Source organism: Microtus oregoni, unplaced genomic scaffold, assembly GCF_018167655.1.
Source record: "Microtus oregoni isolate MIOR12 unplaced genomic scaffold, Mior012 000000F_ref0000247, whole genome shotgun sequence".
NCBI lineage: Eukaryota > Metazoa > Chordata > Mammalia > Rodentia > Cricetidae > Microtus > Microtus oregoni.
This window is the reverse complement of record NW_024543059.1, coordinates 85877267-85894613: the sequence shown is the minus strand read 5'-3', so window position 1 is coordinate 85894613 and position 17347 is coordinate 85877267. Positions and strand designations below refer to the sequence as shown.

General features: G+C 41.6%; 1 protein-coding gene across 1 annotated transcript in view; it reads right to left on the bottom strand.

Annotated features, from left to right (window-relative positions):
- Mfsd14a (major facilitator superfamily domain containing 14A) overlaps nt 1–6280 on the bottom strand; it is a 36094-nt gene extending 29814 nt beyond the window's left edge. Inside the window, exon 1 of the mRNA XM_041658513.1 lies at nt 6064–6280. Within this exon, the coding sequence (XP_041514447.1) occupies nt 6064–6147 (84 nt within the window). The 5' untranslated portion in view covers nt 6148–6280. The remainder of the gene's footprint in view (nt 1–6063) is intronic.
- Nucleotides 6281–17347: the final 11067 nt, after the last annotated feature.

Below are 17347 nucleotides of genomic sequence, written 5' to 3'. Positions count from 1 at the left end.
CAGGCAGTTATCTATGAGTTCAAGGCCAGCCTGGTCTACAGAAGCTAGTTTCAGGACAGGCTCCAAAGCTACAGAGAAACGCTGTCTCAAAAAACCAAAAGAAGAAAAAACCTAACTAGTAAATCTGCTGCGGGATATTCAAACACCATGTGAATATATATTCTGTGATTAGTGTAATAAAGACCTGAATGGCCAATAGCTAGGTAGGAGCGGAGAGGCAAAATTTCCAGGAAAAGAGAGAACTCTGGGGAAAAGAGAGGCAGGGAGATGCCAGTGAGACAAGAAGAGGAATTAGGAGATGCAACATGGAAGAGAGGTAATGCCATGTGGCAGAATGTAGATTACAATAAATGAGTTAATTTAAGTTATAAGAGCTAGTTGAGACAAACCTAAGCTAAAGGACAACCTTTCATACTTAATAAGTCTCAGTGTTGTTATTTGGGAACTAGCAATCCAAAAAAAAAAAAATAGTTCAGCAATGAAATCAGTATCAGAAGATAACATTCAATAAACAGTAGAAAAAATGCTAAATCTCACGAATCATCAGAGAATGCAAATTTAAACTACATTGAAATTCCATCTTTCATCAATAAAACTGACACTCAGTAAGGGGTTAAAAAAAACTAAAAAATAAAAACAAAAACAAAACAAACGCTAGATACGATGCCACCAAAAAAAGAATCCTTATACACTGCTGGTGGGAATGTAAGGTACTCCAATTATTCTGGTCATTAGTATGGAGGTTTCTCAAAACACTAAACAGATCTGCCACAAGACCAGGTCTACCACTCCTTGTTACTACTCAGAAGAGTTCAAATCAGCACATCACAGATATCTGCAGATCAGTGCTTACTGCAACATTGTTGACATTCGTTAAGTTATGGAGCCTAGCTATTCCTTACCAGAGGAGTGGATAAAGAAAACATAATATATATGTGCAATGTAATTATTTCAGATCAAGGGGATACAAATTGGAAAAGAAGTCAAACTCTATTTGCTGATGATATGATTGTTTACATAAGTGATCCCAAAAATTCTACCAAGGAACTGCTACAACTCATAAACACTTTCAGCAATGTAGTAGGATACAAGATTAACTCAAAAAAAAAAAAAAATCAGTAGCCCTCCTGTACACAGATGATAAAAAGGCTGGGGAAGAAATCAAAGAAATATCACCCTTCACAAGAGCCACAAATAGCATAAAATATCGGAGTAACTCTAACCAAAGAAGTAAAAGACTTGTATGACAAGTCTTTGAAGAAAGAAACTGAAGAAGACACCAGAAAGTGGAAAGATCTTCTATGCTCTTGGGTTGGCAGAATTAACATAGTAAAAATGGCAATCTTACCATAAGCAATCTACAGATTCAACACAATGCCCAGCAAAATTCTTCAAAGACCTTGAAAGAACAGTACTCAACTTCATATGGAAAAGCAAAAAACCCAGCATAGTCAAAACAATCCTGTACAATAAATGAACTTCTGGAGGCATCATAATCCCTGACTTCAAACTCTACTACAAAGCTACAGTACTGAAAACAGCCTGGTATTGGCATAAGAACAAACAGGAGGACCAATGGAACCGAATAGAAGACCCAGATATCAATCCACACATCTTCGAACACCTGATCTTTGATAAAGAAGCAAAAAATATCAAATGGAAAAAAGAAAGCATATTTAACAAGTGGTGCTGGCATAACTGGATATCAACATATAGAAGAATGAAAATAGACCGATATCTATCACCATGCACAAAACTCAAGTCCAAATGGATCAAAGACCTCAACATAAAGCCAACCACACTGAACCTTATAGAAGAGAAAGTGGGAAGTACACTATGCACAAAACTCAAGTCCAAATGGATCAAAGACTTCAACATAAAGCCAACCACACTGAACCTTATAGAAGAGAAAGTGGGAAGTACACTTGAACACACTGGCACAGGGAACCACTTCCTAAATATAACCCCAGCAGCACAGACACTGAGAGAAACAATTAATAAATGGGACCTCCTGAAACTGAAAAGCTTCTGTAAAGCAAAGGACACAGTCAACAAGACAAAACAACAGCCTACAGAATGGGAAAAGATCTTCACTAACCCCACATCAGACAGAGGTCTGATCTCCAAAATATACAAAGAACTCAAGAAACTGGTCATCAAAATGACACATAAACCAATAAAAAAAAAATGGAGTACAGACCTAAACAGAGAACTCTCAACTCAACAGAGGTATCTAAAATGGCTGAAAGACACTTTAGGAAATGTTTAACATTCTTAGTCATCAGAGAAATGCAAGTCAAAACAACTCTGTGATTCTATCTTACACCTGAAAGAATGGTCAAGATCAAAAACACTGATGACAACTTATGCTGGAGAAGTTGTGGGGAAAAAGGAAACACTTCTGCATTTCTGGTGGGAATGCAAGCTGGTACAGCAGCTTTAGAAATCAGTATGGCGATTTCTCAGAAAATTAGGAAACAACCTTCCTCAAGACCCAGTAATACCACTTTTGGGTATATATCCAAAGGATGCTCAATTGTGCCACAAGGACATGTGCTCAACTATGTTCACAGCGGCTTTGTCATAGCCAGAACCTGACAACAACCTAAATGCCCCTCAACTGAAGAATGGATAAGGAAAATGTGGTACATTTACACAACGGAGTACTACACAGCAGAAAAAAATAACGACAGCTTGAATTTTGCAGGAAAATGGATGAAACTAGAAAGCATTATTTTGAGTGAGGTAACCCAGACACAGAAAAACAATTACCATATATACTCACTCACAGGTGGTTTTTAAACATAAAGCAAAGAAAGCCATCCTACAAACCACAATCCCAGAGAACTTAGACAACAATGAGGAAACTAAGACTTACATAGATCTAATCTACATGGGAAGTAGAAAGTAGAAGAAGACAAAATCTCCTGAGTAAATTGGGAGCATGGGGACCTTGGGGGAGGATTGAAGTGGGGAGGGGAGAGGCAGGGAGGAGAGCAGAGAAAAATGTAGAGCTCAATAAATATCAATAAAAGAAAATCCCAAAAAGCAAAAACCAGAGATAGAGGATGATGGCACACGTCTTTAATCCTGGGAAGCATAAGCAGGTGAATCTCTGTGAGTTGGAGGCCAGCCTGGTCTATAGAGATACTTTGAGGACAGTTAGGGCTGTTACACAGAGAAACCCTGTCCCAAAACAAAACAAAACAAAACAGAGGTGGGAAAGAGTGGGGAGGACTGCACCAACATGGCCGCTAACTACCAATAATAACTCCAGTTCCAAGGGATGCGATGGCTGCTTCTGACCTCCAGTCACCCCGCTCACATGGTAAGACATATGCAGGCCAAACACCCACATGCCAAATAACAATAAACCTCAATGTCCACAATGGTAGTCTAACTTACATGTAGAGGCAGAAAAGCAATGCTATCTTAAAGCAAAACACTCACATGGACGAGGAAGAATCAAACTACAGACAGACAGACAGACAGACACACAGACATATCCAGCCAGCCATATACCCACATACTAAAGGCCCAGTGGGATTCAATGGGGAAAGCAAAGCTCTTACTGTGGAGACAGTAACAGGTTTTGTTATTGTTGTTGTTTGTTTTTTTATTTTTCAAGACAGGGTTTCTCTATAGCTTTGGAGCCTGTCCTGAAACTAGCTCTTGGAGACCAGGCTGGCCTTGAATTCATAGATATCTGCCTGCCTTTGCCTCTGCCTCCCGAGTGCTGGGATTAAGGCGTGTGCCACCATTGCTCAGCTGACAGTACCAGTTCTTAAGAATGGAAAATGGGTTGGGTGGTGGTCCCAGCACTTGAGAGGCAATTCCAGGACAGGCTCCAAAGCTACAGAGAAACTCTGTCTCGAAAATCCAAAAAAAAAAAAAAAGAATGGCTTAGTCATTATGAGCACTTGCTGCTCTTGGAAATACCATGTTCGGTTCCCAAAACTGACATGGCAGTGAAAAACCACCTGTAACTCAACATCCAGAGCATGTGACCCCCTCCTCTTCTGACCTGCTCAGGCACCAGGCATGGACATTAGGTTTTTTTTCTTCTTTCTTTCTTCTTGCCTCTCTGTGGAGCCCTGTCCTGGAACTCAGGTCCACCACGAATTCAGAGATCCACCTGTCTGTGCCTCAGGCGTGCTGGGATTAAAGATGTGTACCACCTGCTCATAATCTTTTTTTTCAAAAAAAAGAAGAATAGAAAGAAAAACAAAGTATAGCAAGATGGGAAAGGACAATGCTCTAAGACCTCAGCCCTCAAGAAAAGTAGCCATTGATTTAGTTTACCACCAAGTTATTACACTGTGACTAGTGAAAAGTGCTATTTGTGTATTAAGGCAACCTAGACATTTGCTCTATCTTCATAAATAGCAAGATTTAAACAACCAAGCAAGATCCGCCTCTTGCCAGTACCGGTAGCACAGGCCTGTAATCCCAGCACCTGGAAGGCAGAAGCAGGATGGTAGGTTTGAACCATCCTGAGCTACATGGATCTCTTCTAACCGAAGAGTATGGGATGAGTATGCTGCAGGGCTGACCCAGCTCACTACAAAACAAAAAACACACTGACAGAGCACACCAAAACAAAATCCTCGAAAGAGGCAATAACAGTACAATTTAGGTGTATTCCTTAATCTTTCATTCTTGTCTTTTTGCAAAGAATACTGATCTTAAATGTCATCTGGCTTTATAAAATGCACTTTGTTAAAATTTTGTCTTTCGCCAGACATTGGTGGCACACGCCTTTAATACCAGTGCTCAGGCAGAGGCTGGCGGATCTCCGTTAGTTCGAGGCCAGCCTGGTCTACATACAGAGCAGAGTTCCAGGACAGCCAAGGTTACACAAAAAAAAAAAATCCTATCTCGAAAATCAAAAAAAGAAACAATGCCACCCAACAAAAAATGTCTTTCTACAGCGGAAAACAATATCCTTACAATATAGCTCCTACCAACTTGGTCAGAGCAGGTAATTTGAACTCATGAGATTAAAGTAATATTTTAATCAGGTACAGTAACAAGGATCTGGAAAACATTGAATTTTCTTTTTTTCAATAAATGTCAAAGCTATGACAACTAATAAGTCTGACAGTTAACCAAACATATTCTGAAATCGTTCCATATGTCCCAAGCTCTCTAAATTTTGGCAGCTGGACTAGGCCATGATCTGAAATGTCAAAAGAAAGTTGTCATTTAATTCAAGCTGAATTCGGCAAATCCTCGGTGGTGGCCTACTTACATATTTAGTGCTTTGCTAGCACTGACCGAGGCTCCATTAAATTACAAACAAATGGAATGAAAGAAACCATGTCTGCAACTTCACGGGAAAGAGACACATCTCATTTTCCCATTCTACTTCCGAACGTGATACCAAAGGATCCAGCAAAGAGCAGAGGGTAACAGCAAGGAAATCTCAGCACAACAAAAGTGTACGCTCGTTTGTCAGTTACAAATCCTATATCCTCTTCTGGTAACCCACTGCACATTGCATAAAGTTTACCAAGAATAAGGATCAGCTAAAAAGGTACATCTTTTAGCCCCAGCCCGCCTGCCTTTCAAAGAGTCTTTCCCTGATCCTTCCATCAGGACAAATTAAAGACTGTTATTTTGAGGCACAAGGTGATGACTTCTCTAAAGGAGAGTGTAGGCCCCAGGTAGTCAGGTCAGGCTCCCGACGCCGGGAGGGGAACCGAGCCCAGCCCCCGACCGGGTCCCCGAGCCCAGGAGTTCCGAGCCGCCGCTCCGGCTCCGGCGACCACGACGGGACAACGCACGTACCCTGACCCAGCGGGCGGCGGTGGCGGCCACCCGCCACAGCATATGGAGCTCAGGGCTGCTCGGCCTCCCCGCGCGCCGCGCTGGGCCTGGCAGAGCTGCCGAGGGGCCGACGCCTCCTCCCCGCGGCCGAGTGCACGTGGGCCGAGGCCGCAGGCCCCCGAGACGCCGCGACCGGCCGCGGAGACCGTGGGTCGAGCTGGGTGCTCCCCGGGCCGGCGAACGCGGAAGCTGGGCCCACGCCGGGCCGCCCTGCGGCGCGGAACCGACACTCACCGTGCCTCCGTCCTTAATGATGATCTTCTTGGCCAGCATGATACTGCGGTTCGCGGCCCGTTTCTTTTTCTTCCCCTGGGTCATTTTACCATCCTCGACTCCCGGCGCTGCAGCAGCCACTCAGGGGGCGGGAGGCCCCAGCGGCGAGTGCTGTCCCGCCACTACTGCCGGGCCGAGCCGCTCCGGGCGCACGCCGCCATCTTGAGGGCCCGGCCTGCCTCCGGCGGCGCGTCACATCGTGCGATGGGCTGAGTCGCCCGCCCCGCCCCCGTGACGCAGCCCCGCCTCCGCATGCGGCCACGCCCCTCAAAACTGCACTAACGGAGGGCAGGGAGGTGTCCTGGGGCCGGGTGGGGCCAGGTCCCTGGACTAGCTGGCTAGTCCCTTCTTTCTAAGGTGCTGAGCAGCGGGTATGATAACTGTTTCTCCTTCTCAGATGAAAGAATTCAAGTTTCAAAAGTTATAACCTGCTCAAATCTGACAAAGAGTTTCTCAGAACCTCTAAATAGGCGTCCCAAACTATGCGCATCCGCATCAACTGCTTCCCCACCGAAACAGAACTGAAGGCAACAGAAACAGCTTTACAGGAATGGTTGGTAGTACGTAGAGGGTTGTTTTGTATTTTGTTTTGTTTTGTTGTTTGGATTAGCTATTGATCTGATGCTCAGCTTGGTCATGCTGGCTTACACACACACACACACACACACACACACACACACACACACAGTCCCGGGACAATTGCCCCTTCACCCGCCCCACCAATCTAAACAAGGTAATGTCACACTTTTGTTTATAGAAATCAGTTTGACTAGAAGACTATTAGAAACAGCATGGATATAAGTTGAATATGAAATAGAAAGTAAGCCGGCGCCTTTAATCCCAGCACTGGGGTGGCAGAGGCAGGTGGATCTGAGTTCGAGGCCAGCCTAGTATAGAGGACGAGTTCCAGGACAGGCTCCAAAGCAACACAAAGAAACCCTGTCTCTAAAAACAAAACAAAACAAACAAACAAACAAAAAATATATAAAGTACTACCACAGTGCGAACTTTGGTAGGAGGGGGAAGCAGGGGCTTATGTAGACCAGGTTGGCCTCCTACTCAGATATTCTCCTGACTGCCTCCTATGCTGTGATTAAAGGCATGTGCCACCATGCCTGGCAAAATTTTGATTTTAGCAATTGTTTTGAAAAGCTTTTCCTTCAGTGTTAGCTAGTGAAGGAGCACAACGCATGCTATCCACCCTCCAACTGTTCCATGAAGGGAAGCTGGTGACAAAGCAAACGGGCAGGCGAACAGTGCACCTGGATGTGGTGGCTCTAAGAAAGTTCACAGACAAGAGAGCCCTCCCTGGAAGAAGTGGATTAGGCTCCCTCTCCTGCTGTGTGGCCTGGTTGGTGATGCCCTTGTTTTAACAGGGTGAAGCAGACTTCAGAGGTGAAGTGACTTCAGAGGCTAGGTCATAAAAGGTTTTGGTAGGGTTTTCATTCACTCCAAGTCAGGGGGTGTCACTTGGTAATGCCATGAGACTACAAGTGCTATGGAGGTGCAGTTGGCAAGGAGCTGAAAACCCCTATGATCATCTTGGCAGTAAATCCTCTAGCCCTGGTCAAGTCTTGAGCTGACTGCAGACAGCCTGACTACAATTCTGAGACCTTCACCTAGGACCACCCAGCTTAGTCACAGTACTGGACTAGGGATGCAGTTCTTGTGGAGTCCCTACCCTCAGCACAGGGCTGAGGATTCTATCCCCAATGATGGATAAACCCAGAATGGAAGTGCATGCCTGAACCCTGGTGAAAGCAGCAGAATCAGAAATTCAAGGGCAAATCTGAGACCAGCCTGGGATACATGAGACTGTCTTTAAAATGAGTTGAGGGGGTAGATGTTTCAGGTCACCAAACTTTGGGGCTGTTTGTTTTGTTTCCGTGGCTGTAAGGAACTAATAGACAAGGTAAAGGAGAAAGTATAGGGTCCAAGTGAATGTGTGCGTTACTGCAGCTTCTCTGGAAATTTCAAAATAAAAAGAGTAAATTTGATTGGATGTTTTATTCCTTCTATTTCCCTGCTGACAAGAAATGGAAACCAAACCAATGTCATGCATGGTACAGGAAACATCTTGACCTGATGAGTAATAATTTATTATACTTACTTTAAAAATAAAATTCAAAGAAAAATAAAAAAAGAAAAAAGAAAAAAATAAAATTCATACATAGAAACCTTTGAGTCTTAACTGGAAGCTGTTGATAGTGGGACAGACTTCCTAAGTAATTCCAGGATCTTACTTTGGATGGGCATGAAGGGCTGGGATTATTATTGTAAACTAGGTGTTGTTGTATGCACCTGGGATTCTGGCAATTGTGATGGAGAGACAGATTGGTCCTGAGTTCAAGGCTGACCAATGTAACAAGGCCGTGGGCTACATGAGAGCCAGTCCAAAAAAAGAAAAGTATTGTACGGTTACTCCAACTTTCATAACCTCTAAAAAATCATACTTTAGCTATACTAAAGCTACTGGCCAGCTATTCAAAGCCATTTGAGTATCTACAACAGTGTCCATCGGCTTGTCTTAGCCTAGGGTTGAAGTATGTCTGTATGTTCCCAACACATAAAAATAATACAACTAGGGCAGTGGTGGTGCACACTTTGAATCCCAGCGCTCAGGAAGCAGAGGCAGGCAGATCTCTGAGTTCAAGGCCAGGTCTACAGAACAAGTTCCAGGACAGCTTGAACTGTTACACAGAGAAAAGAAATGCCACAACTAAAAAGACTAGAATGGGGGAGGAGGTGGGGGGTGCATGTGGAAGTGTTCACTGAATAGAAGCACACAATTTGGTGAGAGTCAACAGGAACAAATCAAGTTTAGACCAGCAACAACAAAAGGAGCTCTGAAAGCAAAAGAAAGCATGGTGGGTGTTGAGGTGATCACTGAGAATGGATAAACCTCTGAAAAGCCTTACAGAACGGAGAACACGGTTGTGTAGGAAAAGAACCACAGTAAATATAGTGACACACATATGTTCGCCTTTCAGAAACAGAACTATAAGCTGGGAGAAATTATTCCCCACAGAAGGTGCTGGGGAATGGAGTTGGACAGGCATGAGAGCTCAGCAGACTCCTCTGTGAACTATTTCTTTGCCTCACATATTTTAAACCTTTAAATCAGGTTAAATGGTTTGCATATTCAATAATAAAGGATTAAATTTACGAAACTGGATACAAAACTAGTGAACCTATTCTTATCACACTATTAACCTGAAGAGAAGACCTGACTTCCATTAACCCTCCTCCTCCCACTCCCAAACACAGAGGGTCTCATTGTAGACCTGGCTGGTTAGAACTAGTTCTAGGTCACACCAGAACTCACAAAGATCCTCCTGCCTCTATCTGAATCCTGAGATCAAAAGTGTGTGTTACCATGCCTGACCTTAACATTTACTTTTAAATACATCCTTTGAATATATATCTTTAGTTGACAGTGTTAGGATTCAGGCATTATGCTGGCCTGCCTGTCATCTGGCAGGATGTACCCTGCTTGCATCCTGGCCAACCCAGGGTCCTAGTTTGTATGCAGGTGCAAAGGTCCCTTTAAGAAGCAAGCTTCAGCCGGGCGGTGGCGGCGCACGCCTTTAATCCCAGCACTCGGGAGGCAGAGGCAGAGGCAGGTGGATCTCTGTGAGTTCGAGGCCAGCCTGGTCTACAAGAGCTAGTTCCAGGACAGGAACCAGAAAGCTGCAGAGAAACCCTGTCTCAAAATTTAAAAAAAAAGAAACAAGTTTCACCCACTCCTGGTGTCCGGCCACCCCCCCTTTCCTCTGAAGGGGCAGGCAGGACTTTTCCTGCTTCTCTTTTCTCTTCCTTTCTACCATTGTCTCTACAGAGGCAGCTTTCTATCTGTCTGTCTCTCTCTCTCTCATTCTCTCTTCCCTTCCCGTTTTCTTTATCTCAATAAACTCCACACTCAAACTCTGTATGACATGTTTGTCTGTCTCTCACCCACATGGTCCTCACCCACCATGGGACCTGCCAAGGTCATTTTGCAACAGACAGGCTACATTCTAATAATAAAAGTGCAAATACACTTTGAACTTCACAGAGAAGGTTTGTCATTGGAATACTAGTTTTGTAGCATTTAAACTCATAACAAGACATGAATATGTTAACATTAAGAGCCAAATTATTTCATTTTAAGACGATAGTCAGATATAACTAAAAACAATGATTTAGCTGGGCGGTAATGGAGCACACTTTTAATTCCAGCACTTGGAAGGGAGAGGCAGTTGGATCTCAGTGAGTTTGAGGCCAGCCAGGACTGTTACACTGAGAAACCCTGTCTCAGGAAAAAAGGAAAATATAATTCTAAATTTTAGTGCCTGTAATTCCAGCATTCAGGAGGCAGATGAAGAAGGAACACAAGTCTAAGGCCTACCTTAGTTGCTCAGAGAGCTCCAGGATACAATGTGTCTTTTCTAAAAATAAAAGCAAAAACCCCACCCATAAATTCAGTTGGAAACACTGATTGTAATGCATCGTCTTAAAAAGATGAATTGAGCCGGGCGGCGGTGGCGCACGCCTTTAATCCCAGCACTTGGGAGGCAGAGGCAGGCGGATCTCTGTGAGTTTGAGACCAGCCTGGTCTACAAGAGCTAGTTCCAGGACAGGCTCCAAAACCACAGAGAAACCCTGTCTCGAAACCCCCCCCCCCCCAAAAAAAAGATGAATTGGCCAGGCAGTGGTGGCACATGCCTTTAATCCCAACACTAAGGAGGCAGAGGCAAGCACATCAGAATTAAAGGCAAGCCTGGACTACAAAGCAAGTTCCAAACAGCCAGGACTGTTACATAGAGAAACTCTGTCTGTAAAAAACAAAAATAAACAAATAAAAAATAATTAAAAAAAATTAAAAAACAATTAATAAAAAGATGAACTGTAGCTGAATATTGTGAGCTATGACTTTTGATCCCAGAACTCAGATACAGAGGTAGGTGTATCTCTGTGATTTTCAAGCCAACTTGGTCTACATAGCAAGTTCCAGTATAGCCAGGACTACATAGAGAGACCAGACTTTAAAAGAAACAAAAAAGTAAAATATTCTTGCCTAAGACATTAACCCAGAGCTAGTTTAGCCTATGACCTGGCTTCAAGCTAAAAAAAAAATAAAATAAAAATAAAATAAAATATGAAAGAAACTAAGTCAAGCAAAGGACATCCACACAGGAAGTATGAGAGTCTGTGAGTCTCCAAAAGTCCTGTCCTGGAGAAAGAGTAGACACTGGGGAACAGTGTTTTAGACTAAATAGCAAATACAAACTTCAACTGTATCCTTCAAAGCCAAAATCTGTAAAAAGCCATTTTTAAGGCACCTGGAACCATTGTGGTCTGAACTTGGTAAACTCTGAGTTTCCTTAAGTGTGACGAAGGAACTGAGGAGCAAGGAGAAGGCTATTTCGGGGGGGATACACACAAAAACACTTAGGGGTATGTCCTGGCCGAGGCCAAGTTCTGAAAGCTGTTAGAAGTTACATTTGGGTGATATGTTAATCTTTCAACTTTTATTTCTGTTTCAAAATGAAAAGTTAGTTAAAACTTAATTTAAAAAGATGGGACTAGAGACCTGGCTCAGTGGTTAAAGGTAGTTATTCCTGAGAAGACCCGAGTTTGGCTCCTCGCAGCCACATCTGGTAGCCACTAGTAATCCAAACTTCATGGCATCTGACACACTCTTCTGGCCTCCACTGGTACCTCACATACAGTTATCCACACACAGACATATGCTCGTATGCAGAATTAAAACATATTAGAATTGTTTACTGGGGCGGGTGAGATGGTTCAGTTGGTAAAGGTGCTTGCTGCCAAGCCTAATGCTCTAAAGCGGATCCCAGAGCCCAAGTTTATACACACAAACTGTCCTCTCTGACTTTCACATTGGCACCATAGCACGCCCCTCCCCCCCACACAAAATGTTTTTAAACGTAGTTTAAGGGGGCTGGAGAGATGGCTCAGCAATTAAAAGCATTGGCTGCTCTTCCAAAGGACTGAGGTTCAACTCTAAGAACCTACCATGTTATAGCTCAACTATCTGTGTGTAAATTCAATTCCTTGGGGTTCAGGACCTTGTTCTGGCCTCCTTAGGCACCAGGTATGAAAATAGCGCACAGATCTACATCCAGGCAAAATACACATAAAAAAGTAAAATGTAATTTAAAAAATTATTTTAAATGCTCTGGCTGGTGTGATAGGGAAGACCAGCGCCTGGAAGGCTATGGCAGCAGGGGCCATTTGAAGTTAGTCTCAGCTACATAGCTTTAAGATAACCCAGGTTAAATCATGAGACCCTATCTCAAAACTAAAATCAACAATCAAAGGAGTTCTTTAACAATACTATCTTTGTGAGTTCACTGATATAGCCCATGAATTGTTCACGTCTACACTGCACAGTCCTTCACAGCAAGATTAAAGTCACTGAAGGGACAAATGTCACATAAAACCAAATATTTAAAGCCAGGTGGTGGTGGCTCACGCCTTTAATCGCAGCACTCAGGAGGCAGAGACAAGAGGATCTCTGTGAGTTTGAGGCCACACTGTTCTACAGAGAGTTCCAGGACAGGCTCCAAAGCTACAGAGAAACTATGCTTCAGAAAACCAAACATACACACACAAAACCCCCAAATTTTTAAAATAAAATAAAATTTAACTGATAAGGAAAAAAAGAGACAAATAACAAATAAAGGGCGAAACGACTCTCAAAGATATAATTAAAAAGAAAGTGAAAAGGAAAGGAGGAAGGAAGAGAGGAGATGGAGGAAGATGAGACTGGGAGACGCAGGCTGACCCTCAGACTTGCTGTAGCCCACACTGACTTCAGCCTCCAGAAGGCTGGGATTACAGGCTTGCACCAACACATCTAGCTTGTGATGTGCTTCTAGCAAAAGCAGCATCTTTTTTTAAGATTTAGGGTGGGACAGGGTCTCAGTACATAGCCCTGGTTGTACTGTAACTCCCTATATGGACCAGCATGGTCTCATACTTAAGGGAACTTACTACTTCTGTATGCCACCATGCCTTGCAAACTTTTATTTATTTATTCATTTTTTTAATTTACTTGAGATAGGATCTCACTATGTAGACCAGGGTGGCCTCATACTCACAGAGATCCACCTGCCTCTGCCTCTCAAGTCCTGGGAATAAAGGCGTGTGCCACTATGCCTGGATTTTATGACTTTACATTATGTGTAGGTGTGTTTGCATGTGGCTACAAGAGTTGGTGGAACACAGAGGCCTCAGATCCCCTGGGATTCCTAATGTGAGTCCTCTGGGAGAGCAGTACATGCTCTTAACCACTGAGCTATCTCACCAGTCTAAGAAGAAATACTCTAGCACAGAAAGTAACATCTGAGTTTCAGTTACTGCTTTTCATGAGAACTTAGCAAAAATACCTTCATTCGTAAAATGCTGAGATTTTTATCCTTTCTTTGCTGTTAAAGTATTCCATGTGTGGCTACATCAGAGTAGAAGTGGGGATGAATGTGGGTGTCACAACAGAAGCGATTACACTCAGGCAGAGAAGGAAAGGTCCAAAGTAACAACTGAACCTCACTGGCAGCAAAGAAGTATTTATTTATTTATTTTTGGTTTTTCAAGACAGGTTTTTTTTTTTATTGTTGCTGTTGTTGTATTGTTTTTGTTTCTGAAGACAGGATTTCTCTGTAGCTTTGGAGCCTGTCCTGGAACTAGCTCTTGTAGACCAGGCTGGCCTGGACCTCACAGAGACTTTCCTGCCTCTGCCTCCCGAGTGCTGGGATTAAAGGCGTGTGCCACCACTGTCCAGCAACAAAGAAGTATTTTATTTCAAAGAAAATCCTTTGGGGCTGTGATCACTATGTAGTCAGAGAAATTCTAAGTACTCTGGCTAAAACAAAGAAAAGGAAACAGAATAACATGTGATACCAAGTTACCGGGAGATGAAGATGAGCAAGTCACTTCTGAAATACAAAAATAAGAAACTAATCCACAGATTAATCACACACAGGTAAAAAGGGAGAGCGGGGACTGGAGAAATGGTTCAGTGGTTAAGAGCACTAGCTGTTCTTCCTGTGGACCCCGGTTCAATTCCCAGCACCTATATGAGAGTCTGCAACCGCCTGTAACTCCAGTTCCAGGGGATCCGATATCCTCACACCAATGTATGTTGAATAAAATAAATTAAAAAACATAAGAAAAGAGAAGGGAAAGCGGAAATATAGGAAAATGCATATAGTTATTTATGAAAAGAATCTATTTCCCTTATCTATTAAACATAGGTAATAATGGATACAAAAAACTGACATGAGGAATTTATCATTTAAAAAGTCACTTAATAAAATACCAGTTTATACATTTCTTTGAATTTATAAAAATTTAAACATACAAGTCACATTCCCAAACCCCAAAGAATCAGTTTATGTAAATGAAGTACAGACATAGATCAATTTAGAGTCAAAATTATTTTAAAAAATATTGTTCCAAATCACAGCAAATTATGTTTTACAGGAAAAAAAACAACAAACAGACATTTATAGACTGTTGTGAATGTCTCAAACCTGAACCATAGTGCAGGTGTCACAAATCACTTAAACAAGTGCTATTCAGATACACTGATAGGATACTTAGTATCCGTTTGCTAAATAATGTACTTAAAGAGCAAATGTTGAAACAACCAAAAGCTAGAATTATAGTTATTCAATTTTTTTAAAAAAAAATTCCAATTTCAAGTATGTATCTAAAGTTGTAAATTACAGAAATAGTCTCCAAAAAAGTCAGGTATTTATTTGGTAAAGCAAGGCACATAGGACCAGATTGTGGTAAAGGTGCATTTTCTTTGGCCCTATAACTACTTTAAATATCTTGGAGATTCTTGAGATGACTTTCAATATAATATAAACACTTTTTAAAATTCAATGTGAAGCTATATCTCTAGAAATTAAATATTTTTTACAATGAATGTTTAAATAGAATGAGTGATGCCAAAGCCATTCTTTAAAAACAAAAGAAAGCTCACATGGGACTAAGAGCACACACCTTAAATCCTCTCAGTTGGGAGGTAGAGGCAGACAGATCTTTGTGATTTCTAGGTCAGCCTAGTCTACATAGCAAGTTCCAGGTCAGCCAGGGCTACAGAGTAAGACCCTGCCACAAAAACAAAACAAACATAACAAAACAAAACATCTCAGTTGAATGACTGCATAAAGACATTTAAAGTCTACTAACTTGATTTGTAAGAATAGTCAGTATTCTACTTAAGTGTTCAGTGCAGAATGTCAATTTTCTTTTGGAATTTCTTAATATATTCTGGTTTAAATATCAAACTGCCTTTTCTTTCTATGAAATTCTGTGGGATTCCATAGGAATTGAGGTAAACATTTAGGTTCTGCATTTTTAAACTATGTATTTTATTACAAAAGTAACTTACAACTGGAAAAGCATTCAGTAAAGAGCCGCTATGCTGCACTCAAGGGCCTGCTGGTGCGTCAAGCTCTCTGCCTAACTTTAATGTGGGTCTGAGCTGGCACTCATTCTCCATAAATTCACACATTCCATATCAGTGAAAATAGCTGAGAAACAAGTACACCTTTAAAAGCATAAAATTTAAATAATCTGTTATTATAAAAGCATGACACAATCGCACTTTTGAATGTCATCAAAACAACCCACATTAAACAAAACTTCAGTATCAATATGTATGATACAATCTAGTCTACAAGCCATTTTTCCCTGTGTGATTATTTCCTTATAAAATTTTAAACTATATATTCAGCCCAATAACATTTTTAACTGACTAGAAAAGAACAATATAAATGATACCTAATAAAAATTTTCAGACACCTGAAATGTATTATTACTTTAACAACCTTGATACCCAGTAACTTATTTGTATTGTAGGGTTAAGACAGGGGTAGACTAGATCTAAGTAACCATTAATTGTGAATCCACATTGTATTAGCACAGTTGCCCACTCAACACTTTAATGTGAACTGAACATGGATCTGTACTCATGAATTTTCTCTATTTGCAAGACCTAGGCTGCACTTAGTTGTAGGTCCTAGGACATAGCTTGAATGTTGTGGTATCTTACACCATGCTCAAAATGCAATTGTTCAATCTCTATAGGGTGGTCACTGAAAAACATAAACCTGGTATTACTCTGTTATTGCTGATGCAATGACTTTAAACACTCTGTAATTTCAAGTACTTTGAAAGTGAATGGAATTGGTCAGGCATGTACACTGTGGAGAGTACATCTGCACTAGCAAGACCAAACAGCCAGTCCAAGTTAGCCAAGGGTACCTTACAGTACTTAACAAAAGTACTTCTGAGTCAAACTCCATTTAACAAAATCTATTAGAACTACATAAAAAAATTGTCATCTCCTTATAGGTTTGTATCTATTAGAACAAACATTTAGGATATATATACAATATAAATGAAAAAATAAAGTAAAATACATTTTATATTCAATAGGTAATTCTGCATATAGTCAATAATTAAATAACTTATATTCCAAATATAGAATTATTATTTTCTCCCAGTTCATTTTACTATTTCTAATATATTCTCTCTTTTGAGTCAGCTTATTAAATAACTCATAATTTGTATCCTCAACTCCAGTGTTAAAAAGAAACAAAATGTACTATTTTAGAGCAAACGGTTGCTCCTTCCCAGCATCACTCATGGGGACAGAGTGAGGGAACTCAGAATGCCGCCATCTCTTCCAGACACATGATCATGTTATTCCTAGGGATGGTGGGCTCTTAAGACTTAAAAATTTCTAAATAGCCTTTGAATTTAAATTATAGTGCTACTTAAAATACTGTAGCGAGATGGGCAGGGTGACCCAGACCCTTAATCCCAGCACTTGGGAGACAGAGCTGCTGGTAGATCTCTGTGAGTTTGAGGCCAGCCTGGTCTACATAATGAGACCCTGCCTTAAGTAACAACAACAATAAAAATGACAGTAGGAGCCGGGCGGTGGTGGCGCATGCCTTTAATACCAGCACTCGGGAGGCAGAGGCAGGTGGATCTCTGTGAGTTCGAGACCAGCCTGGTCTACCAGAGCTAGTTCCAGGACAGGCTCCAAAACCACAGAGAAACCCTGTCTCGAAAAACAAAACACAAAAAACAAACAAACAAACAAAAAAATGACAGTAGGAAATGTCTGTAAGAAAGTCAGTTTGTTCTTGGTTCACTAATATGACTAATACTACTTTTTTGATTGTTGCTTCTGTCAATAGTGACAGATTGAAAGAAATTC